Source organism: Lithobates pipiens, unplaced genomic scaffold (assembly GCF_037356315.1).
Source record: "Lithobates pipiens isolate NorthernLeopardFrog02 unplaced genomic scaffold, aLitPip1_a1.2 Scaffold_22, whole genome shotgun sequence".
NCBI lineage: Eukaryota > Metazoa > Chordata > Amphibia > Anura > Ranidae > Lithobates > Lithobates pipiens.
The window spans coordinates 202,300,021-202,315,662 of record NW_027507784.1 but is presented as its reverse complement, the minus strand read 5'-3'; the positions used below and the strand labels follow the sequence as shown (position 1 = coordinate 202,315,662).

The 15,642-nt window shown below is 38.5% G+C and overlaps 1 protein-coding gene across 9 annotated transcripts in view; it reads right to left on the bottom strand.

Moving 5' to 3' along the window:
* Nucleotides 1-15,642, bottom strand: part of RBFOX1 (RNA binding fox-1 homolog 1) — a 1,314,070-nt gene that overhangs the window by 146,460 nt on the left and 1,151,968 nt on the right. For all 9 annotated transcript variants that reach the window (XM_077448827.1, XM_077448822.1, XM_077448828.1 and 6 more), the window contains one exon: nucleotides 3,499-3,563. In XM_077448827.1, the coding sequence (XP_077304953.1) occupies nucleotides 3,499-3,563 (65 nt within the window). The remainder of the gene's footprint in view (nucleotides 1-3,498; nucleotides 3,564-15,642) is intronic.

The window sequence follows — 15,642 nt, the reverse complement described above, 5'->3', positions numbered from 1 at the left end:
CATTAGTCACAAAATTATTGATCTGAAAAAAAAAAAAACATTTTCCAGCAACCATGAAACTATAACATGCTAGCATTACACATCATTTGAAATGAAATAGCACTTTCATAACGTGTTATTGCATAATAATCTAAATCTATGACAACAACATTCATTTAAGCAATTCCCCAATAAAGATTTCATAAAAATAAATTAAATGAATTCAAAATAGCATTTGACTTTAGTGTTCTTACCTTTCTGACACAACATGCGTCAACCACTCATGCAGTATTTTTCTTTATATTGTCAATTTTTTTTCAACGTCACAATAACAATTGTATACATTCATGCAATGCACATTAAGCAACATTCAATTGATATATACCACATGTATAAACATACATGAGCTTCCATAAATAAGCATTCTTATAATAAAACACTCAAAGGTCTTTCAAAAATCTATTAGACAAAAGCAATATTTTTTCAGATAACATAAGCAGACTGTGGCCTTGCTCAATGAAGATTTCTTAATTCTTAAGTTCAAATTTTGTAGTAACCCAGAGTCATCTTGTTCTAATCTGACTTCATTAACTCAGAGTATTAAAGATAAAGACTTAAACACACTCATAAGTGTGGCTATCTCAACAAAAATATTTTACTTGCCAAATGCAAACATTTTGGGGGCTGCTGTTATAGGATGAAGGCATGTATGCACCTTGGGTTGGAGATATAAAAAGGATAGGTGCACTTATCCTTTTTTAGGGCAAATTATATTATTTACTGCATGTATGCATTTCTTAGTTTTTATACAACCATATTAGATATTTGTTGGAAGATGTGTCACAAAGAAAGCGGCTTTTAGGAGTAAGATACATTTTGGTAATGTAAATCGTTTTTTTGGGGTTTTTTTTTTTTTTTTTTTTGTGGTACGAGAAGGTTAAGTTTAATTGTGGTTAGTAGTAGCATTAGAAAATTGTGCATGCTATATAATGTTTAATACATGTATTCAATTGTGATATATACTTGAAGTGCGTATTGAAAATGCCATAATGAATGTACCTATTTTCACAGCTATTCATGCTTGTAAAAGGAAAAGTGATGTTTAGGGGATTAACATGAACATGTCAAAAGAAAATTTGAGTTTCAAATAGATCATAATTGGTCACAGGTAATTATTGTATGATACATATGTAATGCTTTTCCCCATTAGATATGATATACAGATGCAGACCGATTAGAATGTAACCCTGTCTTGCCTTCACAAAAATGTTTGCAAGAATATGCTCTTCATTTTTATTAAACATTAAATTAATTGTATGTGCCAAATTTGAGATAATTTATAGTTTACTTATATTTATTTAAGTGAACTCTACTACTCTTTATTAATAGTAATATATTTTTTTGCAGTTTTGATCTCTTTTCAGTACTTCAGTACAATGTTGTTTTAAGTAATGTAGGCGATGAGCTACATCAGAGTACAAAATATGAAATCAAACTATTTTAATGCTTGAGTGAAAACTTTGCATTTAAATTAACTTTTCAGCAGCACAGGATCTTATATTTCTATAAACTATATCACGTACTGAGTTTCCTCTTCACTTTTTAAATAATGATGTTGACCTACTATGAACATATACAGTATATTATCAAGTAACTAGAAAATAATGTCATCACTTGAAGAGGTTAATAGGTGGAATTCCAACACAATTTTTTTGGTGATTCTATTTTTGTTTTTCCTGAAACAGCACACATGATTTAGATAACTTGTATGCTGCTTTAGCAGCCTTTGCTGTGCTATCACTGAACATTTCTATTCCTTCAAACTCTATGGCCCTGTCTGCATTTTTTTTAATACGCTGATATATTACAGATCCAAACCAATTTTCAATTCATAAAGTCTAGATGGGATTATTTAAATAATGGTGGCCCTTTCTTCCCCAGGGTAGTCACTCTACCTCATATAAGCATTGGCCAAGATAAGCAAACACAAGTGGGCTTAATCTAAGTGCGATACTAAAACACATGTTTTGTAGACAAAAGACAAATCTTCACTCTCAAGACAAGTAAGCAGAAGTGCATGCACAGTAATTCTCAATGCTTGCAAAGCTGTCTTCCATAGGGATCTGTGTGTGCTGTCTGTGTGTGCACTGATGGTATCCCCACCTGGAGCCGAGCCATTACCATTACGACCAGATAGAGATGACAGTGTGGGAAACAGAGGAGATTACATCAGATGTGGAGGATGGAAAAAAAGGCATTGCAATGCATTTTGAAGCTGCTGGCTTGATACAGAAGTCAGTAGCTCTGAAACTCATTGCCATACTTTTTTTCCACCGCAGAGTCTGAAGTCATTTCCTCTGTTTCCCATGCTGTCATGTATATCTGGTTCTAGCAGTGAGCCTGGCTTCTGGTGGGAATACGATCCAGGCAGGCATACACGGACACATGCCTTGCTCCAAAAGCATTGCTAGTCTTGAGAATTACTGTACATGCATTTCTGCTTATTTGCCTTGTGAGTGAACATTTGTCTTTTATCGACAATAAATGTGTTCTACTACTGCACTTTGATTGCACCCTCTTATATTTGCTTATCTTGTTGTTGGTTGGAGATATCCCATGGTCTCTGACAGAAGCTTCAGTCAGTGCATTCAAATAGAGTCTAATTAACCCTTCATGACCCTTTCAGTCATTTGACTAAGTAGTTTCAAAGACTTTAATATTATTATTATGGTCATTATTGTTTTAAGTCTACCTGCATATTGGTGTAAGCACATTGGCCACTTTTGTGCCATTTATGTATCTTTATGGGTATTTTACCATTGACTATGGTTGTTGGAGGGGAAAAACTTTGTCACATCCTTTCCAGTATAAGCTTCCTTATTAACTCTTGGCACATAGTGGCTGTAGTTCATAGAAGTTCACGTAGTTCACGTTCATAGGATTATCGATAACTAATGTATTCTAATCAGTGCTTGTATTAAGGGCTAGATGCAGTAGTTCAACTATACATAAGATGCTGTCAGGACCAAGATGTCTGTATAAGGTCCTAGACCTTGACCGGGGTGTAAGTGAAGAAATGCTTGGGGTGCTTGTGCTAATTCTATGTGCTATGCAATTACAATAACACAAGGAGGCCACAGAAAGGAAAAGGCTGAAAGATTACATATAGTTGATTATATATATTATATATATATATATAATGTACAGCATTGGATTTATGTTGTTAATAAAAGGCAATCTTAAATAAAAAATCTTTAAAAAAGGCTTAATATAAACATTTTTATTTACTGTTAGAATTTTTCTTAGATATAATATAATTTATATAAGTCAAAAAAGAATTGTATAGTGTATACCTTTTTGCGCAAAAGTTTGAAATGTAAATATTGGCACATATGTATGTAGCAGCAAAAATTAATTTGTCATAAAGTATCCTAATATACTTTAAATAGACTATATGTGCACTTATTTTTTGTTATGTTACAAAAAATTAGTACTTTAATAGTTTAATGTCCATTTTACCTGTCACTGTAGGCAGCTGCAGTAGCCGTTGCAGGCTGTGCATATCGATAGGCTGCATAACCACCCTGAAAACAAAAATAAGATGATATAGCAAATATTTTTTAAATGTGTTACATCCACAGAAATTACTGACATCAGGGTAATATGTAATTATGTATATGAAGTTATATGCGATATAAGAAAGCATAAATCAACTATGAAGTATGAATACTAAATAAAGCATATGTAAAATATACAATAAATTACTGGACTATAAGGCCCGGTTCACCACTATGTGTTTTAGTACATTTTTATGTCTTGCAGAAATTCACTACAGTTCATTTAACATTGTTTCTTATGGGACAATTCACATCTGTGTGTTCATCAGCTGCTGCATTTTTTGAAAGGGTCAGGGGCTTTATTAAATGCAACACAGTGCATTTTTGGTTTAATAGGCTACAATGGACATGCTATAGAAATCCATGTAGTGTGTCTTTGAAATGTTTTTGATGCGTTTTGCATTTTTTAATCTGCCTAACAACAAAAACATCACCCTTTTTTTAAAAAAAAAGCATAAAAAACACAAATGCATCTAAGAAAGCCTGTAAATGCAAGAACCCCGTGCAAAAATGCAAAAAGCTCTGCAGAAATGAATCAAAAGCAAACTGCATAGGTGTCAACTAGGCGTAAGAGTTTATAAAATCCTACAATCATTTTGTTAATTTACACATGACAACATTTGGGAAATTAAAAATAAATATTTGGTTTGCACTTGACCATATTCTGCTTATGTTTAAGGCTCAGTCACACCAGCCTCACTTTGAGCAGTGTTGCCTACCATAGTTCCAATGCAAAGACAAAGCTTTGTATAGGACTAATTTATACCAGCAGGCTCCATTGGTTTGCAATTAATAAAACCATGAATGTGCACGTTTTATCGCAAGCATCAGGCTACAACCTGCACCTTGCAAGGCACCATGATGCTTAGAGGTAAATGAATTGCCATTTAATGTAAGTTTTAAAAAAATGAAAAAAAAAAAAACCGCTGTGATGTGTTTTAGTAATGCATCATAGAGCACGTGTGCAATGCATGCCAGTGCATGCATTATGCACACAATAATGAGAGCCTTCTGGTATGAATGGGCCCTTAGGGTATTAGTTTCTTCTTATGTTGGTAAGGCAAGGTACACATGCAACTCATTTTTGTTTTAAAATTCTCTTGAAAAACAAGTTTATTCACATAATATCTTTTTAATATTAGAAATGACCCATTGCCACCAAAATGCAACAGTTCAGTCTAACTAGATTACCATTTATCTAGTATTTTTGGGGTATGCACACTTTCAGAGGGCAAATACTTTTCAAAGTTTATATTATATAAAAAAAAAAATATATATATATATATATATATATATATATACACTACCGTTCAAAAGTTTGGGGTCACATTGAAATGTCCTTATTTTTGAAGGAAAAGCACTGTACTTTTCAATGAAGCTAACTTTAAACTAGTCCTAACTTTAAACAAATATACTCTATACATTGCTAATGTGGTAAATGACTATTCTAACTGCAAATGTCTAGTTTTTGGTGCAATATCTACATAGGTGTATAGAGGCCCATTTCCAGCAACTATCACTCCAGTGTTCTAATGGTACAATGTGTTTGCTCATTGGCTCAGAAGGCTAATTGATGATTAGCAAACCCTTGTGCAATCATGTTCACACATCTAAAAACAGTCTAGCTCCTTCCAGAAGCTACAAAACTGACCTTCCTGTGAGCAGATTGAGTTTCTGGAGCATCACATTTGTGGGGTCAATTAAACGCTCAAAATGGCCAGAAAAAGAGAACTTTCATCTGAAACTCGACAGTCTATTCTTGTTCTTAGAAATGAAGGCTATTCCATGCGAGAAATTGCAAAGAAATTGAAGATTTCCTACAACGGTGTGTACTACTCCCTTCAGAGGACAGCACAAACAGGCTCTAACCAGAGTAGAAAAAGAAGTGGGAGGCCGCGTTGCACAACTAAGCAAGAAGATAAGCACATTAGAGTCTCTAGTTTGAGAAACAGACGCCTCACAGGTCCCCAACTGGCATCTTCATTAAATAAATGAATAAGGAAGGCTATCACTCCCTTTTGCAACGCCATGCCATACCCAGTGGACAGCGCTTGATTGGAGCCAATTTCATCCTACAACAGGACAATGACCCTAAACACACCTCCAAATTGTGCAAGAACTATTTACAGCAGAAGCAGGCAGCTGGTATTCTATCGGTAATGGAGTGGCCAGCACAGTCACCAGATCTGAACCCCATTGAGCTGTTGTGGGAGCAGCTTGACCGTATGGTACGCCAGAAGTGCCCATCCAACCAATCCAACTTGTGGGAGCTGCTTCTAGAAGCGTGGGGTGCAATTTCTCCAGCTTACCTCAATAAATTAACAGCTAGAATGCCAAAGGTGTGCAATGCTGTAATTGCTGCAAAAGGAGGATTCTTTGACGAAAGCAAAGTTTGATGTAAAAACAATGTTATTTCAAATACAAATCATTATTTCTAACCTTGTCAATGTCTTGACTCTATTTTCTATTCATTTCACAATGTATGGTGGTGAATAAGTGTGACTTTTCATGGAAAACACAAAATTGTTTGGGTGACCCCAAACTTTTGAACGGTAGTGTATATATATATATATATATATATATATATATATATAATTTAAATTAGAATGTCCTGTTGTATTTTATTCCTTAACTCATATTTTCATTTGAAGGCTAGGACTATGTCACATCAGCAGGTATGACAGACTAAAGACAAGAAAGCAAGCATTAAAATGAATACAATCTGAACATATATCACAAATTAAAAAGTACAGTGTTTTTTGTTTTTTATGTGATGATAGCAGCTTAAACCACACTTCATTTCGGTAAAATGTTTCCATTTTATTTACAAAATAAGAACTGCAAAAATTGCAGTTTTGCTTTGTTTGTCAATTGGTATTAATATTTTTTGTTCCTTCACAAATTAAAATTCCATTGTAAGTAACAGTAATTGCAGCTACTTATTTAAGCAAAGAGGATAAACAAATGCTGTATTTCATAGAACTGTGTTCAGTGAGGCATTGATTATCAATCTTTGAAAAGAGCAGAGCTTTTTCAGTGGGCCAGAATGTTATATCAACCATTTCAAAATGATCTCAGCATGCCAATTAACAAACAGAGGCCGTTCTCCACAGATAAAACAAACACTATTTGTATTCCAATTAGAACTTCCCTTTCCCTTTTCAGAGCACCCAGTTGTCTCATAGGACCTCATGTTTTGTCATGTCTTCAAGTCTCTCATTAAGAAGTAAAAGGCTCCAGAATCTACAATATGTCTAACATGGTATGTGACATACAGCTACATTTTCCAACATTTATTTGTGAAGCGATATAATCCCCAATTGCTATGTGTAATTTCTATTATATTTTAAGCAGAGCAAAAAGAAATTACTCACATATGATGTAAGGGTTTCAAAGATAAGGTACCTAAACTGCTCCTGGCTCTTCCCTACTGTTTGCCCCCATAGCAGTCAATCTTGAGCTGTTGCTCTGTGTGTCTATTGACATGCACAGCTCATCCCCACCACCCACTCCCTCACAGGCTGTAATTGACAGCAACATAAAAGTCAATGGCTCCCGCTGCTGCCTTCATGTCCAGAAAGAGAGGATAGAAAGAGGAAAGAGCTGCTGCTGCTCTTGGGGACAGCGCTGGATCAAGATCAGACTCAGGTGGATACTTAGGGTATGCGCAAAGTATAAGGTGTAAAAGTTAATTCAACAGTGGACTAACTGCTTTGTTAACCATATTTCTATGGTTTCTATTTCATGATTACTATGAATACTTAATACACATATTTGCAGGCAGACAGGGCATGGAGTGAAAAAATAAACATGTTTATCATAAAATATCAGCAGCTACAACCTCTGTGTAGTGACACTATTAATTATCACATAAAAGGCAAATAAGGAAATAAAGGTACTCTGAGCACTTCTGAAAAGCTTGAGTCTTTTTTTTACATGAGTGAAAAGATATCTTGTATCCCTAATAATGAATTTTATTCAGTGCAAAGTGAATTTGTAAAAATGATGTCTCTTGGTAAGTGAAAGATGTTCTATTGATTGCCTACTATGGATGTTATTGAAAGCCAAACGTTTTTGTCCTTGCCTTAATTCTTTAGGGTTCATCCTCTTTACAGGGTACCCCAGTGCAGCTTAAGCATTCCAGAAAAAAACATTGCTTAGCTGTGAAAAGGTCCATTATGGAGTCGCTGCTTGTCTCTTGGCCAACAACAGAGGGTCTCAGAGAAAGCTAGTCATTGTGGTTCACTACATGTTTAACCACTTCCAAACCGCTCACCATAAATATACTATATAAACAAGGCAGACCACTGTTCTGTCAGAGAGTAAGGCTGGGTTCACACCGCTGCGGCTGGGAGACCCGGATGTGATTTGCACCGCACTGCAGTGCAAATCACATCCAATCTCTGTGCCATGCGAGTTCAGCCATACAGATAGTATGGCTGAATTTGCATCGCACCCGCCGCAAACTCGCACAGGACCCTTTTTTTGGTCCGCAGCAGAATCGGATCGCATGGGTGTTCACACCATGCAATCCGATTCCTATCCGAGTTTGCAGATCGCACTGCGATATGCAAACTGATCTGGGGGTGTCATTAAGGTTTCACTGACACTCCCAGCAGTCCGCATAGGGCAGTGTGAACTGCCGGCGGGAGGCATGCGATGCGGGAACCCGCCGCGAATTTGCGGCGTTCCCGCATCGCTTCAGTGTGAACCCAGCCTAAAGGAGAGATCTTGTGTTTCTGGCAAGCAGAAACACTGATCTCTCTTTTCATCCAGTGCATCCACTCCTCCCACAGTTATAAAGCATTACCTAGGAGCACACTTAACCCCTTGATCGCCCCTAGCATTAACCCCTTCAATGCCAGTGTTATTTAAATAGTGACAGTGCTTTTTTTTTTTAGCACTGATCAATGTATTGGTGTCACTGGTCCCCAAAAAGAATCAGATTTGTTCTCCGCAATGTCACAGTCCTGCTAAAAATCACTGATTGCTGCCATTACGAGTAAAAACAATTAAAAAAATAAAAAGTCCATAAAAATATCTCGTAGTTTTTAGACCCTATGAATTTTGTGAAAACCAATCAATATACACTTACTGGATTTATTTTTACCAGAATTCATATTTGCCTAAATTGATGAATAAATTAGATTTTTTATTTTTATTTTATTGGGTATGTTTTATAGCAGAAAATAAAATCTTTTTTTTTAATCATCTGTCTTTTTATTTATAGTAAATTTATAGTGAAATTGTTTGTGAGATAGCTCCCAGTTCATCAGCGTTAAGGGTTGGTAATTTCACTTTCCAAAGAAATGTGTTGATGAGCCTAGTGGAGGGTTGGGGGGTATATTTGTCACTGCGGAGATCATAAAGGGATTGAGAGTAATTTGCAAAGGCATTAACTATGTCCTTTGGGTTAAACATTTTACAGTTAGATAAAGGATGGGTAAGGTATACAATTTTTTACTGGAGTTGACTCGCCTTTACTTAGCAAGCTATGCCCCTGCTTTGTTGTGAAGACCATAGTAGTTGGCATTTATACATTTAAAATATTTTTCATGTTTATAAAGGAGCAGAGATCAACATTTTTGTCTATCCTGGAAAATGTCTTGTATAATACCGGGGGGGTTTGGTGCTTTTTTGTTAGCCAGTTTTTTCTTGAATATAGAGCTAAGTAGGTCCTCAATCTACTTCATCCTCTGTTTTTAACAAATTAAGCCATTTTATTCAGAACCCCTCTCATATATACCTTCTACATGTTCTAAAAAGTGAATCTATTCACCTCAGGACTATCATTGTAGTTGTTCTTGCACAATCTTTTGGTACAATTGCTTGTCCACTAGAAGAGAGGTGTTTAGTCTCCAATGCGGTGAAGGAGAGGTTATCATCGAACTCCAGAGTGAGTGGAGCATGATATGACCAAGAGATTGTACCAATGTCAGAGTGCAAAACATTTTGTAACAACCCTGTTGTAGTAAAAAATAAATTAATAAGAGTGTAAGAAGAATGTACAGCAGACAAAAATGTGAAGTCCTTCTCAGAACTGTGGAAGCAACGCTAGATATCCTAAAAGTCCTATTTTTTCAGTAGAGGGGCGATTGAATGGCAAGGCCGTCTGGCAGAGGCGGTGGAGTCGATGGTAGCCTTCAGGCTTGTATTAAAGTCTCCGCCAATTATAAGAGTGCCCTGCAGCACCTTCATAGCTTTGGTAAATGCAGGAGACAGGAATTTCCTCTGTTTAGTGTTTGGGACATAGATATTCAGTGTGAAAATTGCTTGGTTTAATTCACAGATAAGGATAATATACCATCCTTGGGGATCTTGAACAGTCCAAATATGTCAAAACAAAACAGAGTCTTTGAAGGCAGTAATAACTCCACGTGCCTTTTTAGGACCATTGGCCAGATACAGGTGGGGGAAGTTCTGAAAATTTAGGCAAGGGCATTTGTGGGCAGCAAAATTAGTTTCCTGGGTTACTATTACATCCGCCCTAAGGAAACAAGCTTCTTTCAGCAACAATGCATGTTTAAAGGGGCTATTAAGACCTTTTGTATTTAGGGACATGAACTTTAGAGGTATATCAAAATTATAATATTTGCTAAGATGTTGATGTAGTACAACAAGTCATGAAGGTAAAAATGTGAGTTGGAATATCTCAGAAGTGATGGCTGAATTGTCAATGCAATTGTACAGTTTGCCTTGAAGAAAATCAGATATGTCATTGGTGGCAAGATGCTTGAATGGTTCTTTAATTTGGAAGACATCATAATTAAGACATCTGCTAGACCAGCTCCACTCAAGGTAAACATTTTGTCATTATTGGTGATTGATTTAGGGAAAGGTACAAGCAGAAAAATCATGCAGAGGGAAAATAAGTGCAACATATATAAGAAACTTCTGTCAAAAACACAGGGAAAATGGGCAGGCTAGGCTCCTGTGGTATCGTGGGGAATGGTGAAACAGATCACCAGTTGACCACTGAACTAAAAACAAAACAAAAGAGGAAAACAAATGCAGTTAAGTTCCAAGCCTCGCAATGATAATAATTCTGTGGTGTTAGGGAGAGGCATCTCTATGGATAATGGATCCGGCTCATTTCCAAGCGCTCTGGAGGAGCCATGGTAGTAGGCTGAAAATCTGCTGGGAGCAATTACCATTTTGAAGATTACCTTTATCCACGCTGTATATAGGGATCATTTTACCATTTCAGGTGGAGAGTAATTTCATGGGGAATCCCCATCAATAACTGACACTGTTGTTTCTCAAGATTTTCTTCAATGGGGTGAGTTTTGTTCTGCTAAAAGCCATCTGTTGGGGGGCGTGACCGGATGTCAGGGTGAGAGGTCGCGGCGGGCTCAGACCTACCGCTCGCTCCAGAGACTAATGCTGCCAAGGTAGTGTGGAGGAGGAGGGAAGGAGAAGCCGAGCGTTGAGGAGCCGAAACGAGGGGACGCTGTGAAGCTGTGACACCACGAAAGCGAGAGTAACGGTACACTCGGTTGACCGAACGGCGCAACAGTGGAGATATGTGGAGGTCGCCATAGGAAGCTCTCCCATAGAGGAACATCGATCCCCACGTAAGAAACCCTGCGAGAGAGGGACTCAAAGCGAAGGGAGGGATTGAGCGATACCCCCCCCTGGTGGAAGAGACGTAAGACCCGAAGGTATGACTAGGAAAAGGGGGGTGGAGGAGGCGACCACACATAATGGATCACAAACATTACGTAGTTCCAAAGATAAGGCTGGCCATTCGACCGGGCTGACAGGCGTTGCTGCTGCTGCCGCCGCTTCTAAACTGGAGCGATATGCCCATACGCCTAATCAGACCCCAAACCAAACACCTAAAAAGAACGTGCAAGTCGGAGAGGGGCGGCCGCAGAGTACTGCAGCCGTGCAAACGATCGGAAGGAAAAGCCAGGGCTTGACGACCGAAATAGAGCCGACAAGTTTAAACAGAGCAATATGTGTGGCAGTCCGGTCGGACACTACGGGTGTAATGGGTGGAATATCGGAAGCACAAGCGTCCGTGAGTAATCTCTCCTTGGAGAGGGGGACTGGACGGGACACTGAGATAAGTACAGAAGGAGAAATTTGGGCAAAAGGTAAAGAACCATCACTAAAAGAAATTCTTTCTGCAGTGAATACATGTAAATTATCATTGGATGATGTATCAGACCAATTAAAGCAGATAAGAGAAGATGGGATAAATCTTAAAAATGAAGTACAGAAAACTGCGGCCCGTATATCAGATATGGAGGAGAGAGTCAGCCAGGTGGAGGATGAAGTACTCCCGTTGAAACAGGAGATGCAAATGATGAAGGGCCAGTTAAATTTGTGTATGGCTAAAATGGACAATATGGAAAATATTATACGCAGGAAAAATATCAGAGTTTTAGGTGTCCCGGAGAAAAGTGAAGGCAATAATCTTGCTGAATTTATGGAAATATGGATAAAGGATAAAGTAGGGAGTGAGAAGCTATCAAGATTTTTTGCAATTGAAAGGGCGTATAGAATTCCGTTTAGGATGGTGGAAGGGAGAAGTCATCCTAGACCCATAATCATCCAATTGCTGTCCTATAGAGATAAAGTTGTTATCCTTCAAAGAGCAAGAGAACTGCGTAACCTTGAATATAATGGGATAAAGATTTCATTGTATCCGGATTTTTCCCCAGAGCTGCAAGGACAGAGAGCCAAGTTCATAGAGTGCAAAAAGAAATTGCAGAGTCTTAAAGTGAACTATGCATTGCTTTATCCGGCAAAGTTGAGGGTATCAGCATTTGGGGAAAACACATTTTTTAATAGTCCAGAAGAAGTTAAGTCGTGGTTGGAGGAAAATAAATGTCTGCTGCAACAGAGGGGAATGCGGTAATATGAAAACAGAAAGAAAATGGACATTTTTTTTTTTTTTTCCTGGACTAAGAGGGAATGCCCCCATATTGCTCTGTTTGTCTCCCTCCCTCTCTTCTTCCCCCCCTCCCCCCCCTTTTTTTTTTTTTTTTTTTTTTTTCTCTTGGCAGTAATTTGGACTATTTTTTGTTATAGAAATAAGAATTATGGGAGTGGGTGGGTAGGGTGAGTAGGTGGGGAGGATATATCACCCTGGGAGGTAAAAACGGTCATGTTGGAAGCCCCTTAGAAGGGCCCCAAGTGGGGCATGGGAGGGTTGGGGAGGGGAAAGAAAAAAGGGATGGGGAGTATGAATGGATGAATGATAGCGAGAGAAAGGAGGTTGAAAGGATAGGAAAGGATATAGGTAGGCATGGTAAAGGATTATTAATTGCACAAAAAAAAATATATTTAAGTATAAAGTTGATGGGTAAAATTGCATTGAATACGGTGGTCAGGAAAAAGGGCACAAGAAAATGAAATTAAGAGAGGCACAAGGAAATAATATTGCTCAATTTATATAAAATGTGTGTAAAATGTGCATAAGAAATATGGTAAATATGAGATACAAAATATGTGTGGGATTAAAATCTTGGAGCACTGGGAAAAAAGAAATAAGCGAGGGGGAGAGCACGTGTGAAAACACAGAGAAAGCACGTAGAATGGAGAATAAAAGTATGATATTGTGATTTAGGTTTTAAATATGGGAGTAAGTAGTAAGGTAGGGAACTTCACTAAAAAGGTTAAAATTTGTTCTTGGAATATACGGGGGGTGAAGGAACAGCTGAAGAGACGTGCGTTATTTTCCATGGGGAATATGGGTAATTATGGGATGCTCTGTTTGCAGGAGACCCACCTGGACCGTGATACAATCAGTGTGCTAAGACACAGAAAATATAGGATACAATATCACTCTACATACACTTCCTACTCAAGGGGAGTGAGTGTCTTAATAGATCCTGGGTCGGGCCTAACCTGCAGGCAGAGCATCGTAGATGTCAAAGGGAGATATGTGTTCCTTTTTTGTGGTATAGAAGATAGAGTATGTGTGATTGCAACTGTGTATATCCCACCACCATTTAATGCAGAAATATTATATGAACTGCTGAAGTTTATAAAGGATAAGCCCGGAATCCCAGTCATAATAGCAGGGGACTTCAATATGATAATGGATCAAAAAATAGATAGGTTCCCACAGAAGGTCGGTAGTAGGGAGGGACCTAATGGGTTGTTATTTCAATTCTGTGAAGAAACGGGTTTTGTGGATATATTGAGAAGGTGGAACCCCTTAAAAAAACAGTATTCTTGTCACTCTAAGACGTACTCCACCTTGTCCAGGATCGATATGGTGCTGTGTAATGAAGAGGCGCTGGGGATGGTGGAGAAAGTGGAGTACGAGCCAAGGGGAATTTCGGACCATTCACCGGTAATGTTTTCAATGACAATAGGGAGAGGATGTAGTAGAAGGGAATGGAAGATAAACCCATTTTGGTTAGAACTAATGGATAACATGGAGGGGGTAAAAGAAAATCTAAAAGAATTTTTGAGCATAAATGTGGGATCTACGTCCCTGGGAATAATGTGGGATACCTTGAAAGCCTTCTTAAGGGGGGAACTAATAAAAAAGATATCGCAGATTAAGAAGAATGGGGTAGCAAAGGAAATAGAAGCAAAAGAAAGGATAAGGAGGTCAGAAGAGAGGTATATAAGGGCCCCCTCAGAAGAAAGTTCCAAGGAATGGGAGAAAAATCAGGTAGAATATAAAAGACTTATATGGGAGAAAGAAGAGAGGAAAAGGCAGTTCCAGAGGCAGTCCTTCTTTGGCGAAGGGGAACAAGTGGGGAGGGTATTGTCAATGATTGCTAAATCAAATAGTTCATCCCCAATAATACCGGCGATATTGGACAGGGAGGGAGGTATGAGGAAGTCAACACCTGAAATAGTGGAAGAGTTTAGAAAATATTATGAGGAACTATATAAAGTTTCAAACTCTGAAGTAGAGGGGGAGATGCAGGAATTTTTTGGGAAAATAACATTACCCAGGCTGTCGGAGGAAGATAGGGAGGGCTTGGAAGCACCATTGACCCTGGAGGAGCTGCAAAAAGTAACAGCAGAAATGACAAATCAGAAAGCACCAGGTCCGGATGGACTGCCGATAGAGATTTATAAAAAATTTGGGGAGATACTTTTACCGGCTCTCCTACAGGTGTTCAATGGCGCTTTTGAAGCGGGACAGCTGCCGCAATCAATGATGGAGGCCACAGTGGTGGTCCTAGCAAAAGAAGGGAAAAACCAATTGGAGACCGCATCATATAGACCTATATCGTTACTGTGTTCAGATGTTAAAATTTTGGCAAAAGTACTTGCAACAAGGGTAAAAAACATAATACCAAAACTAATACATCAGGACCAAACTGGGTTTATCCCAGGGCGGTCCACAAATATGAATGTGAGACGCACCTATTTAAACATTCAGATTCCTTCAGAAAACAAAGGGAATAGAGCAGTTATGTCCTTAGATGCAAAAAAAGCCTTCGATAGTGTGGAGTGGCATTATTTGAGGAGGGTGTTGGCGGAATTTCAATTTGGCCCGAGATTTATGCAATGGATAAGAGTACTGTATACAGGCCCTAGGGCGAAAGTGAGAATAAATGGGGAATGTTCAGAGGGGTTCCATTTGGAGAGGGGGACAAGACAGGGGTGCCCTTTGTCGCCCCTGCTTTTCGCCCTCTCGATGGAGCCCCTGGCTATAGCCTTGAGAGAGGCGAAGGATATCCGGGGGTTTAAAAGAGGGAACGAGGAGGAAAAGGTTGCCTTGTATGCAGACGATGTATTGCTGTTATTAGGGGACACGGGGCCCTCATTGGTGGCGGCAATGACCCTGATAAAAGAATTTGGGTATTTCTCTGGACTTGAAATTAACTGGGAAAAATCTGCCCTCCTACCAGTGGATCCCCTCGATACCCCACTGCCAGCACAGGTATCCCAAATAGAAACAGTTAAACAAATGAAGTACTTGGGAGTGAATATGACGGCAGACCCAAGGCAGTATATAGCAGGGAATTTAGTTCCACTTATGTCAAAATTAAAACGTAAAATTAGAATATGGAAGAACCTCCCCTTGTCAGTAGCCGGTAGGTGCAACTTAATTAAGATGGTGTGG